Source organism: Agrilus planipennis, unplaced genomic scaffold (genome assembly GCF_000699045.2).
Source record: "Agrilus planipennis isolate EAB-ADULT unplaced genomic scaffold, Apla_2.0 scaffold104, whole genome shotgun sequence".
In the NCBI taxonomy this organism is placed as follows: domain Eukaryota; kingdom Metazoa; phylum Arthropoda; class Insecta; order Coleoptera; family Buprestidae; genus Agrilus; species Agrilus planipennis.
Window position 1 is genome coordinate 549732 of NW_020438892.1, and position 13336 is coordinate 563067.

Sequence of the window (13336 nt, forward strand, 5' to 3'; positions counted from 1 at the left end):
TGATGCTGTCTGTTTGGTGGGATTTTAAAGGAATCGTTTTTTTTTAGCTTTTACCGGATAACACAACGATTAATTCGGAAGTCTACTGTCATCAGCTGGACAAACTGAATGATGCACTTCAACAGAAAAGGTCAGAACTAATCAACAGGAAAGGTGTAGTGTTTCACCAAGACAACGCGAGACCTCACACAAGTTTGGTCACTCGCCAAAAGCTTTTACAGCTTGAATGGGATACAATGCTACACCCACCATATTCTCCAGACCTGGCACCATCGGATTATTATTTGTTCCGGTCACTCCAAAATTTTTTAGACGGTAAAACCTTCACCTCAAATGAGGAGGTCAAAAACCTCCTCGATCAGTTTTTTGCCAGCAAAGACCAAAAATTTTATGAGCGTGGAATTATGCTACTACCAGAAAGATGGCAAAAGGTGTTGGACCAGAACGGTCAATATATAATTTAATAAAGTATTTGTTTATTATACGAAAACTGTCTTTCATTTCCACAAAAAAAAACGAAATGACTTTCCGAACAACCCTATATTACTATAAAATATGTCAGTATAAATTAAATTAAAAAGTAACGACCCATAAGATTCTTAATTGCCTCTACCAACCGTGACGCGATTTTAAACTACAAAAACTTCTTCCAGTAGATATAAGGACACGGGTTCGTAATAAGGAGTCGGTTTATCACGTTCAGCAATGCGCGAAAAAATAAGTACAATGGACCTACAGGATAAAAGGACGAAAAAGGCTAATTGGGTCTACTATTCCAACACATACGTATGTATATGACGGATACCCCCCCATGTTCTTCCGTACAAAAGGATTAAAAAGCGTTAAGAATTCTTCGGTGACATTCGAATAATCCGAACGATTGGACTGTAACAGATCGTTTGATCAATTATACGAATACGAGTGGAAAGAAAAGTTTAATTGTCTTTGATAACGGCGTCTTGACGTCGCTTTTCAGAGTTTGAAACAGATTTAATTGTGCGAGAGAATCTGCAAAAATTTCTTACATTTTTTCTTCACATCGTCAAGCAAGAAACTAGTCATTTGGATAATAAGGGATTTTAGCGGATTTTTTTGGTTACTGTTGTCCGCGAAGATAAGACTTGTGAAAAAATCGTTTTAACGGAAGATCTGAAGAGCTACAGGACATATTGTGAGCCAATCTTCACATTTTCGGAAAACCAGAAAAATCCCTATTTTAAACTATTTGTTAACAGTAATCTATCTAATCCAGGTCTTCTCCATCTACTCCTTTATAATCCTGTTTTTCTGCTTCTAATAAGCCTTTAACTAATTAGCTGTTCATGTCTCAAAAATGTCCTATCGTCTTATATCTCCATTTCCTTGTCGATTTCCAGAGTCCTCAGCAGTTCTACCTCCTTCAGTCCATGGGCTGCAACATTCGCAGTAAATCTCTGATCTCAAATTAATAGACTTTAGAAGTTTTTGATGTTCAAAAAGTTATTCATCATCATCATCATAAGGTCATCAGTCCTAAGACTGGTTGGACACGTACCTCCACTCTTTCCTATCCTGAGCTAAACTTCGCATTTCCCTAAAACTAGAACAGCCCACATCCTTAACTATTTGCGAACAGTAATCTAATCTAGGTCTACCTCTACCCCTCCTAACTCCTGTTTCTGCCTCTAATATGTCTCTGACTAGACCTTCATGCCTGAGAAGGTGTCCTACCAACCTATCTCGCCTATTTTTTATTGACTTCCATAGAGTCCTCTGTTCTCCTATTCTTTCCAATACCTCTTCATTTCTAACCTTTTCTACCCACGATATCCTCATCATCCGCCTATAACACCACATTTCGAACGCTTCTAACCTTTTCTTTTCCGCCGCTCCCACTGTCCATGTTTCGCACCCGTACAACGCCGTGCTCCAAACATACACCTTTAACAACCTTTTTCGAATTTCTAAATTAACCGTTCGCGAGCATAGAAGTGACTTCTTTTTATTAAAGGCGACACGACCCTGCGCTATCCTCTGCTTTATATCCCTACTACTCCTTCCATCCTCACTTATCTGACTTCCTAGGTATCTAAAATCAGCCACTTCTTCTAATTTTTCGTCTCCTATCTTTATATTCGCTCTTTCCCTACTTTTTCTTCCCTTGCATATCAGTATTTTAGTTTTACTTTTATTTATTTTCATACAGTACTGATCTGTCAGTACCGCTTCCATTTTATTTAAAGCTATCTCTAGGTCCTCCTTGCTAGATGCTAATACTGCTATATCATCTGCAAGTCTAAGCATACTAATCTTTTGTTATTGTGAATAAATTATTAATTGTATTATCAGTTTTTTTATATCTACTAGATACTGCAACTTGTTTTTGTTCGTGTATCTGAGAAATTAGGATTTTCGTTATGGATGACGAATAGTTGAAAATTTGATGGGAGCCTCCGGGAGATGATGTGCGTCCCGGCGTCGACGGCGTCGTTGTCGTCGCGGAGGTGGCGCCTGATGGAGGGGCGGGACCGCCCCGCGAAGAGGAACTTCCACTTGCAATATTGCTTCCTGCCCCATTCCTGGCGACGCCGCAACGTGTCCTGCCACAGAAACTCCTCACAGCTTCCTGTGACCTTCCTCCGGGAATACACCGGACACGTTTTGCAACACTTCAAGAGGACGGACGACCGACCAGGTGTTATCGTTCTCATCCTGTCTGTCTTTCACTTCCGGTTACTCAACTGTCATTCGACATTCTGACCGGACTCTTTATTAATTATCATCTAATCGCGAAATTGGAAGTCATGTTATATGTACCTAGGAATATTTTTTCCTTTTGCTAAAACGTTCGGTGCTCGTTTTCCGACTGGGGGGGTGTTTTTCCCCGTTCCGGGTGGTGTTTGTTGTGTGTAAGGTGTTCTGATGTCGCCGAAAATCGAACCAGGCGGTCACAAAACACTGGCATGCGCAACTACAAAGACCAATAGCGATTTCGTCACATTCTTTAAAGGTAATATATGCACATGTGTGTTTGTTTGGTTTTTTCTACTCTAGATCGAAATTGTACAGATCTTGTCATCGTGAAGTCCTAACTACAGTAGAACCTCGATAAGATAAAGACCGAGCGAAACGTAAAATAATTTGAGTTATTGAGGTTTTTACTTACTAAGGGTTTGAGTTTAAGTTTTAAAATTATGGATTTCCAGAGACTTTTCAGCTTTTCCTTTAGTATGGGTCCACTAACATTAATGTATTTACATATTTCTACACTGTCTAACCATGTAAACAGGTTTCTAAATTACGAAATTCAGCAATTCTTCGATTTTTACATAGAAGAGTTTCTCTCGATTCAAACCGCTTCTCACTGCTTGTTGAGATGCGATGCCCAAATTATTCGTTTAAGTTATAGAGGGTTTTTATTTTAAGTAAGAGAGGTTTTGGACTCCGAGGGGAAGGGAACACAAAATTTTATGAATTTATAGAGGTTATTACGTTATCGAGGTGTTACTGTAATATTATAAATGCGAATGTGTTTGATTTGTTTGTTACGTTTTCACACCTTAACTGCTCAATCAATCATCATGAAATTTTGTACGCTTATTGTCAAGGGTACAGAAAAGGACATAGGGTACCGTTTATCAATAAAAAAACTACTGTTCCTGAGGGATAGGAAAATTAGTTTTAGGTGGTCGTCGATAATTTTAATACGTATTTAACGAAATTTGTAACACCTACCAAAGAATCAAACTGGGATTTTTTTATATATCTTACTGTGCAAACCCGATTTTAGGATAGAGTCTAGTATTGCCTAGAACAGAAATTAGTAAAAAATAAATACGATATTGTTTATTTAGATTATCCCGATTTGAAATTTAACAGCCAGTTTCGCCTATCAAACTGGTTTTACCTAGACAGAACAAGTTTATCCTGAATTCGGGTTTATTTGGTTTATCCTTTGGAGTAGGTCAAACTGGTTCATCATTTTTTAAGACTTCTTTTCTGTACAACTATTAGGGGGACACTCAAAATTTCGTACGTCTAGATATGTCCACATTTATTATTTATTAATTAACGATTTTTTCTTCTTAAAATAAAATTTTGTTTAATCATAAATTAGTGACAGAGAATCATTACCCTTTTCTGAATATAATCCCTGCCAATTAGTGGTTGTACGCTGACGTGAGATATAAAATATTAAATATTCATTTTATTTTACACATTATCGATAATTTTTGGTGCTTTTTCGTTGTATTATTCTCTCAAGTACATAGACATATTTATGCAAATGTAAATGTGTCATTTTCTTGGTCGCATTCGCTAATTCGCACAATTCCTTACATAACTCTGTTATCGTCTAAAAATAAATTTGGTAAAACGGCGCATAATGAAATGAGGGAGTTCTTCCTGTGGTTAATTGAAACGGAAGTGGATAATCGAGAGGCTGGACTTGCACACTTAGGTAGTGTTCCATGTATACGTACAACACAAACACACGACTACACCGTGTAACATCTATCTCTAAATACATATATGTAGATACAACAATGTTATCGTATCTGACAAAGCATCCAAACGTGCGCCTAGAATGATAACGAATCTTGAACTTAAGTTTCTTTTTGCCGAAATACGAGTCCCATATGTTTATCCTAAGGGACTAACGAACAAGTGTATCGGGGAACAACTTTAAACATTTTGGCACCTAATATATTCGATAATACAACGAGTATGAGGTAAGAAGAACTAAACTAGATGCGAATTTTTATCTATGCAACTGAAGAGATGTTAAGTTAATTTACGTTAGTATTATAAAAAAATTCTTACAATCAATTGTACTAATTTTCATTCTTAGTGGAACAATTTTCATTTAGAGAAGTATGAGTTAAGGATATATAATTAAAACCTTGAAAACTTTACAATTTCCAAAAAATTAACATCTTTCTCTTTCTTTTTTTTTAAAATTTGATATTGAATTATTAGTAGGCAAATATTTATGGACTATTTTTCTAGACAATTTTTTTAAAAGCCATTCAATAACTTCGTAAAAATTTAGAAACCCATTTTTTAATTAATAATTTTAATATTCATTTTAGTGGTTATATTTCTACGATTTTTAAAAATTTAAGGTGGCTTTAACAAATTTTTAATCAATTTAACATGGCGCCCCCCTGCCACCCCTGTCCCACCCTCTTTTATGTGTACATACAAAACAAAGCCTATCATTCTCTTAAACTGCACACTATTTTCGATATTTATCAACATAATTGCGACACGTTCAAGTGAATGATTTCGAGACTGCGAACGAATGAGGAAGTGGGCAGTTAAAGATGTCTCTGTTTTACAGGAAAAAGTGCTTGCTAAGGAAAAGGATGTACGAGAGTTCCTGTTCTTATCCTCAATTAGGACAGACGCAGGACCTTAAGTTCCCGACGACAATAAAAACCGAAGAGTTCTCGCCGTCCCAGGACTCGTGGCCTTACAGGTTCAGCACGTTCGAACAACTAAAGCAGAGCGTCGAAAAGGCCAAGGCTGCCTTGCAGGTCAGACAAAAAAATATTTCAATTTTCACAGTGTTCTTTTTGACTTTAACAGATATCTTTGCAACTTGTACTATTTAGAAACCAATTAGTTCTTTTACTTTGAATAAGCCAATTTATTCTATATTCATTTGAAATCATTTTTTCGATTTTTTATTTACCCACTACAAACTACCTCAAATTAATGAGGGAAAAATTGTTGATGTCACAGCCCCGCCGGGAATCGAACCCGGGACGTTTGGCTTTACGCACTAATGAACAACGCCAAAGGTCCCCGGTTCGATTCCCGGCGAGGGTGTGACAACAGTAACAATTTTTCCCTCATTAATTTGAGGTAGTTTGTAGTGGGTAAATAAAAAATCGAAAAAATAATTTCAAATTAATATTGCATATTAATCCATTATTAAGTAACTAGCAATGTCATAGGATTTCATATATTTAATCTATTTATTCTATCTGTAGAAAAATAAAAAAATAATATCCTTAGAGATTAATGAAAGTTAATGCCAAGGTCTACACCCCCAGTCCACAATGCTTCGTCCATCGATATCAAAAAGGGTGTAGACGTGCACATATTTATGTAATATCAAGAGGAAGACATTTTACTGTTTTTCCTTATTATTAAACATTCAATTGGAAAGTTGCTATACCGTGTGTATTTGCTTTTCGTTAAACATTTTCCATTTATTTTTCCAGGATAGAGGAGGATTTTTCAGTGGAAGCAGTGCTTTCAGTGAACTGTATGGAACTGTGCCTGCGTCTGGATTTGATACTTCCCGTCTCAGAAATTCAAACGAAAGCAAAAGAAATGCACAAGGTAAGTAATACATTATGTATTTAAATGCACTTTATGAACATACTAGTTGAACCCGTCCAAATAAAGACGGAGGGATACCGTTGTCGATTTTAATCATGGCGATTCGCCATCTAACCCCTTGGTGTATTGCATATTTTATCAGAGAAACATGCAAATCAATCAAAATCTTCTGCTATGCCACAAATTAAAAATATTATTAAGTGATAGGTAATAGTTGAAATCAGTAGACCTGGCGTCTATTTCGAAAGTGTAGGCCATTTTCTTTGTATATTCATAGACATCTAATTCCACATGTCCTATAATTGGAGGAGACAGTTGCACTGATTTCAATGACGAACATGCCTGCACTTATTGGCATATTAGTAAATGACTACATACGATAAATTATTTGGACATTCCTTGGTTTTGAGTAAAATAAATATTAATCAAAAGGATTTCGGTAGGTTAACAATTTAGATGTTTTTTGTAGTTTCAATTTCAAACGAAACGTAATTACTCAAACAGAATTACATTCCAAATAAGTTTTCTGTTTAAGAAAACGTCAACAACACAATTTTCTGTTCAAAATTCAAGTGCAGTTTCATATATTATTAAATAATTTTAGTTTAATTCGTCGCTGATCTTCATTGTTCGGCTCGAAGGACCAAAATGTTAGAGTGAAGTGAATTAGTATTATTAATCACTATCACTAAATCATACGAGTATTAATATAATTTATTTATTTTGTTCGTTCTCCCACTTCTTTCTTGAACGTTCTATAATAAGTAATGCTTTGCTTTACTTAACAATCTCCTTCAAATTAAGAGTAAAATAATTCGTTGGTACCGACGAAAAGGTCGCTAGGTGTTTTCTCGCGGTTGCCATGGCCTCTTGTCTGAGAGCTGATGCATCTGCGCACGTACCCAAAGCATCCCTTGTAATCCCTAATACGTAATCTGCCCTTCGATGGCGTCTAATCTGGAAAGGAAGACGAAACAGCCAATGACACGACGTCGTCTATATCGCGGGGAGTTACACTGTGGCGAAGATGCACAAGTCGGAAATGACGACGCGACGTCGCTGGCGTCGGCAAGCGAAACTTTTCCCTGTCGCCTATCTCGCCACCCCCGTGGGGTACCCAAGAAAATCTATTATAAGCGGTACGATAACGTTAGGGCTATTATTACGATTATGACACCCGGGACGAAGGGGATGAAAAAAGATACGGCGCGAAAAGGGTCCTCGACCAAAATTTGTATGTATTATGGCTTTAGAACCCCCAAGATCAAATGAGTTCTCTCACAGAAGTGCATTCGATGTGGTTTTGTGAACCATTCGTAAAGTTATCATCCAATATACCAAATTCACTCTTTCTGAAATGTAAAATGTGCCTATATATAAATGGACGAGTACTGATCTTTTAAGGGTTCTATATACTCTTCCTCAAGAAGACATATTGAATATTAAGGGTTCTATAAACTCTTCCATGAGTTCAGGCACAGAATAGTTGCAAACTAAGTTTTTGAAATAATTAGGACATTTGTTCAACTTCTGACCTTTCTACACCATCAGTCTTCGTCATTGTTTAATAGGCATCCCTTATATTCATACTATAAAAATTCATCCCTGTATATTTCTCATACCTATTACACTTTTCCTACCTAGTGACTCATCGAAGTTAAACATTGTCAGCATTAGCGTAAGTCCAAAGTGTTTTGTTACAAAACACCTGCTGATGTTGGCACCTAATANATTAAGGGTTCTATATACTCTTCCTCAAGAAGACATATTGAATATTAAGGGTACTATATACTCTTCCTCAAGAAGACATATTGAATATTAAGGGTCTATATACTCTTCCTTAAGAAGACATATTGAATATTAAGGGTTCTATATACTCTTCCTCAAGAAGATATATTGAATATTAAGGGTTCTACATACTCTTCCTCAAGAAGACATATTGAATATTAAGGGTACTATATACTCTTCCTCAAGAAGACATATTGAACCCTTCAAGACAAATTTCTTAATTTAAAGCTTTTTAATCGCTTACCTTCTGATTAATCTTTAATTATTCAACACGCCTGTTCTGAACCAAGAGGATTTTTTTCGTTTTTTTTTCGGGCTTAAAAAAAAGTCACCTGCTAGATACGATTTCTTGCGACGATCCCTAACAATGGCAAGAAGGAATAAAAGCTGGGAGTTTTGTAAAAAGAAAAGTCAGGATAACAAAAAAAAAAGAAGAATAAGTATGCAAAGCTTCCTGATCGGGACAGGGAATAAGAATGGGGTCGTGTTACAAAAGAACACACAGAAAGCTGTGGCCACCGAGGAGATGTCCTTTTGCCAGGATAATTTTAAATAATAAAAGATTCTGAATCCGAGCTCTATCATTTACATTTATTATACGCGAGTCACCGCCAAGGAATGCAATTACCATAAAGAGGTAAAAAGGGGATGAATTTTAAGAATGCTACCAACAAAAAAAAGATCAAAGCTCTAGCACGTTATCTAGAAAAAACTAGATTTTTTTAATGAATTTATTATCAACAAACCAATTAATCTTAATGAATAAAAAGAAAGACAATGAATTTTGCAATTACATTGGGCCGTACTACACGTACAGGCGGACAGACAGATAAACGATGATGAAGCTGCAGTTCTGAACGTAATGTATTAAAAGCAGGAAAGATAATAATAAATGGGGAGTCGAGGGGTAGCTTCATGCCCGGCACGCCCCACTGGTTAGCGGGTGCCTTTAATTGATATATTGGCTAGTTTTGCCGCCGCCGTTGTCGACTGCGATTCCACCCGCTGTAAAAACTTCTATAACGACGATTTATTACGAAGAGATCGGGCAAGTCGTTGACGGGTGGGACCCGAGAGGGTGAAAGGGCAAACGACGGCCGACAAGAACAATAAATTCTTCCTATATACACTGGTAAACGCATGCACATGCACCACCCCATTTAAAATGTGATTTAAGTTAGTTTTGGTGTATATTTTTCTTTTTTTATTCACGACAAAGTCGTTGACTAAAATATTGATTGGACACGCACCTCCACTCCTTATTATCCTGAAACAATCTTCACATTTCTGGAAAAGTAAAACATCCCACACAACCCTCCACTACTTTCAGGCATTCAATCTAGGACTTCCTCAATTCCTATTTATTCCTATTTCTGTTTCTATATTAGGCACTCTTGCCTTAAAAGCCTACATCTCATTTTCTGTTCTTGTCATTACCAATATCTCTTGTTTCTAATATGCACTACAATTTGTCATTACCAAATCTAAATTTTGTCACTGCAGCCGGTTACTGGACAAAAGACGAAATGTCTGCCTGTTTTCAAGCTAGCAGTACACATAGCCTATTTCGAAATGGTGTAGCAAAACGCTATAAAAGTTATATTTTGTCATTGAAAGATGGTACGCCGCCAAACTAGCACTAGAAAAATATTATTTGTCACTAAAAAATTTGTTGTGAGTTTACCCTTCAACTGATCAGGGAAAAATACCTGGAGCTAAGCTGGCACTAAACATAGCGTACCTTGGAGAGAAATGTTGTAAAAAAATACCGTAGCGGCTATAATTTGTCGCTGAAAGATTGTACTTCTGCCAATTTTGTTCCTAGCCTTTCCTGTAGCTGCCCAAGGAAAAACAACTGGAGCCGTTAAGCTGGCACGACTCAAGATGCATCTCTAAATTGAAATGGCATAGAAAAATATTTTAAGGACTACTATTTGTCGCTGAAAATTTTGTCGTGAGTTCACACTTCAGTTGATCAGGGAAAAACAACTGGAGCCATCAAACTGGCACGACTCAAGATGCATCTCGAAATTGAAATGGCATAGAAAAATATTTTAAGGACTACTATTTGTCGCTGAAAGTTTTGTTGTAAATTCACACTTTATTAGCTGATCAGGGAAAAACGATTCGACAGGCTGGCATTAAAAATATTTTAAGGGCTACTATTTGTCGCTGAAAAATTTGTCGTGGGTTCACCTTTTAGCTGATCAGGGAAAAACAACTCGAGAGCCGCTAAGCTGGCACTAAACATAGCGTATCTTGAAAAGAAATGGTGTAGAAAAATACCGCAACAGCTATAATTTGTAGCTTAAATATGGTACTTTTACCTATTTTGTCGCTTGTCCATTCTCCAGTTGTCTAGGGAAAAACGACAGGAGCAACCAAACTGACACGACTCATGGCGCATTTTGAAATTGAAATGTCATAGAAAAATATTCTAAAGGCTACTATTTGTCGCTGAAAAGTTTGTCGAAAGTTCATCGTCTAACCGATCAGCGACAAAAGATTGGGGAGTCGCTAAGCTGGCACTACACAACGTATCCCGAAATAGAAATATCGTAGAAAAATAATGACAAATTGTGGTCCTTACAGACTATTATGTGTGGTGTGAGCTTGACGGTTCTCCAAACGTTTTTCGCTGGTCAGCTAGAGGTTCGACTTACGACAAAATGGATTAAAGTACTATCTTTCACCAACAAATTAATTAAAAATTATAGCTCTTACAGTAGCAATATCAGTTTATTATGAAGTAGCATTTCGTCTGTGCTGTTGGAGCGACAAATTTTGGGATTTGACAACAAACTAGCGACAAATTATGATGCACTTTAAAAATGCTAGCCCGATATATGTCAATACTGCCTCAATTCTGAGCCTTTCGGTTCAACGATCGCGAATTAATGACACACGGTATCAGTTAGTTAGTCCATTCGCATCGGCAGTCTATCGACAATCGATCCCTTTGGTTTCCATCTTTCCCGTTCGAATTGATAGCGGAGTTCTTCCGGCGACTAATTGACGTGTGCCCAATGATTGATACGACGCGTCCGGTCGCCATGCTGGATTCGCGGCTTAATTGCGACCGACGCTGGCATCGGGACGCCCACGACCTTTGATCCTCACCACCGTCAGACGATAGTTATTTGTTTACTTCTCGCGAAACCTGTCACCTTTCCTCATCCCTTTATTTAATCGATTATTAAAAAATTAACTGGTTCTCTCTCTCTCTCTTATCCTAGTCAAACTTGACGCAATGTAGATCAATATCCAAGGAATAGTACCTATTAGGATGAAGCAAGATGAAGATTGAAATGATAATGATTACAATTTCTGTTAGGAACAAATTCTACTCTTTTCCCTTTTTTTTATTTTCCCTCTGTTTTTTACAGTAAGTAACGAAACTCGCAAATAAAATGTGTTGAAAATGATGCACTACCTTCCTCAAGAAGACATATTGAATATTAAGGGTTCTATATACTCTTCCTCAAGAAGACATATTGAATATTAAGGGTTCTATATACTCTTCCTCAAGAAGACATATTGAATATTAAGGGTTCTATATACTCTTCCTCAAGAAGACANCTACTCTTTTCCCTTTTTTTTATTTTCCCTCTGTTTTTTACAGTAAGTAACGAAACTCGCAAATAAAATGTGTTGAAAATGATGCACTACGTAAAAGTCCAGAATGTGTAATGTCATCGTGACTTTCGGAAAGTCAGAAAAGCCTTTCCATTAGAATCACCATCAAAGAGTCTAAGTACCCGAACGCCTATCTATCTGTTGCCTCATCACGCCCGCAGGGGTTACTTTATTGACGCTTATGAGATATATGTATGATAATTTTTTGCATATCATCCCTGCTAACAAGACTTACAACCTGGAGAAAGATGAATTCAGAAAAGAATAAAATAAGCCACGGACTTAGTACTCAAAAATTAAGTTTTAATAATTTTTTCTAAAAATTAATCTTGTTTGGAATCAATCAAAAGTCCTGAAAACTTTTTTAGTGTAAAGAAAAAATTTGGATATTCTCAAGCCTGGACAAAGCCCTTACCAAAAGACTTCGAAAGCAGTCGATTGAAATCATTAAGTAGGTGCTTCAAAACACTTTGAAAGGACTTGAAATATTTTGAATGCAAATTACAAAGCATTTTAATAAAATAATTCGTTTACAACCCTAACTAGTTGTTTACGAAAGGGCTTCAGTTACAGTTCTGAAAGAATTGGAAACACATTTTCAAGCACAAAGCACGAAAAGTCTGTCCAGAGTTGCTTATTTTTCATGGGTGTACACTTTTTAAGGAACGGAACCCTTACAGGATCACTCGTGTGTCTCTCTGTCCGTTTTTATTACAAACAAGAAACTGATATATTGAAATCTAACATTATTCTTGTAAATAAATTTCTCACGATTAAGAATTATTCAACAAAGAATGCGAAGAGGGTTGAAAAAAAAAACAAAGTTGTATTGTCTTTTACCAAAAATACGCAACCCCTTACTTACATTTCTACAAACAAATGGTCTTTGTGTCGTTGCCATTAAAGAGCACAATGCCTAATATAAAGAACGAAGATAACAGTGGGCTTTTCGCTGTATGTTTTCGCGTGCACAAAAACACCCCCTTCTTATCGTTCGCTCGTATGTTACGAACCATTAAACTTAACGGGTGCCGCTGAGCAAGGAGAATGGGCCGTTCGTGGAGCCGCAGGGGGTGGTCGATGTTCTCACCCGAGCCTCATGTTTTTCTTAATCGTTTTCGGGCAGATTTGCGAAGATGCGTGGTTACAGATTCGAATTTCAAAATATAGTATAGTCGAAATAAGAAGGTAAACTCCCCAATAAATAATGCACACTAAAGGCATATAAAGGCAGTTATAGAGCTGGGGATGCAACGTAGAGAAGTAAATATTAGGAAGGGAGTCAGGCAGGGACGCACACTGTCACCGATACTTTTTTATCTATACATCGAAGACGCCATCAACATCATTAAAGACAGTACAACTGCAGGGATAGATGTGCAAGGGCAAAAGATTAGTATGCTTAGATTTGCAGATGATATAGCAGTATTAGCATCTAGCAAGGAGGACCTAGGGATAGCTTTAAATAAAATGGAAGCGGTACTGACAGATCAGTATCGTATGAAAATAAATAAAAGTAAAACTAAAATACTGGTATGCAAGGGAAGAAAAAGTAGGGAAAGAGCGAATATAAAGATAGGAG

At 36.8% G+C, this 13336-nt stretch overlaps 1 protein-coding gene and 1 long non-coding RNA gene across 2 annotated transcripts in view; one reads left to right on the top strand and one right to left on the bottom strand.

Annotated features, from left to right (window-relative positions):
- The window catches only part of LOC108737184, an 82823-nt gene that overhangs the window by 15871 nt on the left and 53616 nt on the right, over window positions 1–13336 (bottom strand). The gene's annotated exons all lie outside the window — the stretch shown is intronic.
- The window catches only part of LOC108737183 (DNA-binding protein D-ETS-3), a 52461-nt gene continuing 43695 nt past the window's right edge, over window positions 4571–13336 (top strand). Inside the window, exons 1-3 of the mRNA XM_018469899.1 lie at window positions 4571–4709; window positions 5321–5516; window positions 6210–6330. Coding sequence (XP_018325401.1) covers window positions 4705–4709; window positions 5321–5516; window positions 6210–6330 — 322 coding nt within the window. The 5' untranslated portion in view covers window positions 4571–4704. The remainder of the gene's footprint in view (window positions 4710–5320; window positions 5517–6209; window positions 6331–13336) is intronic.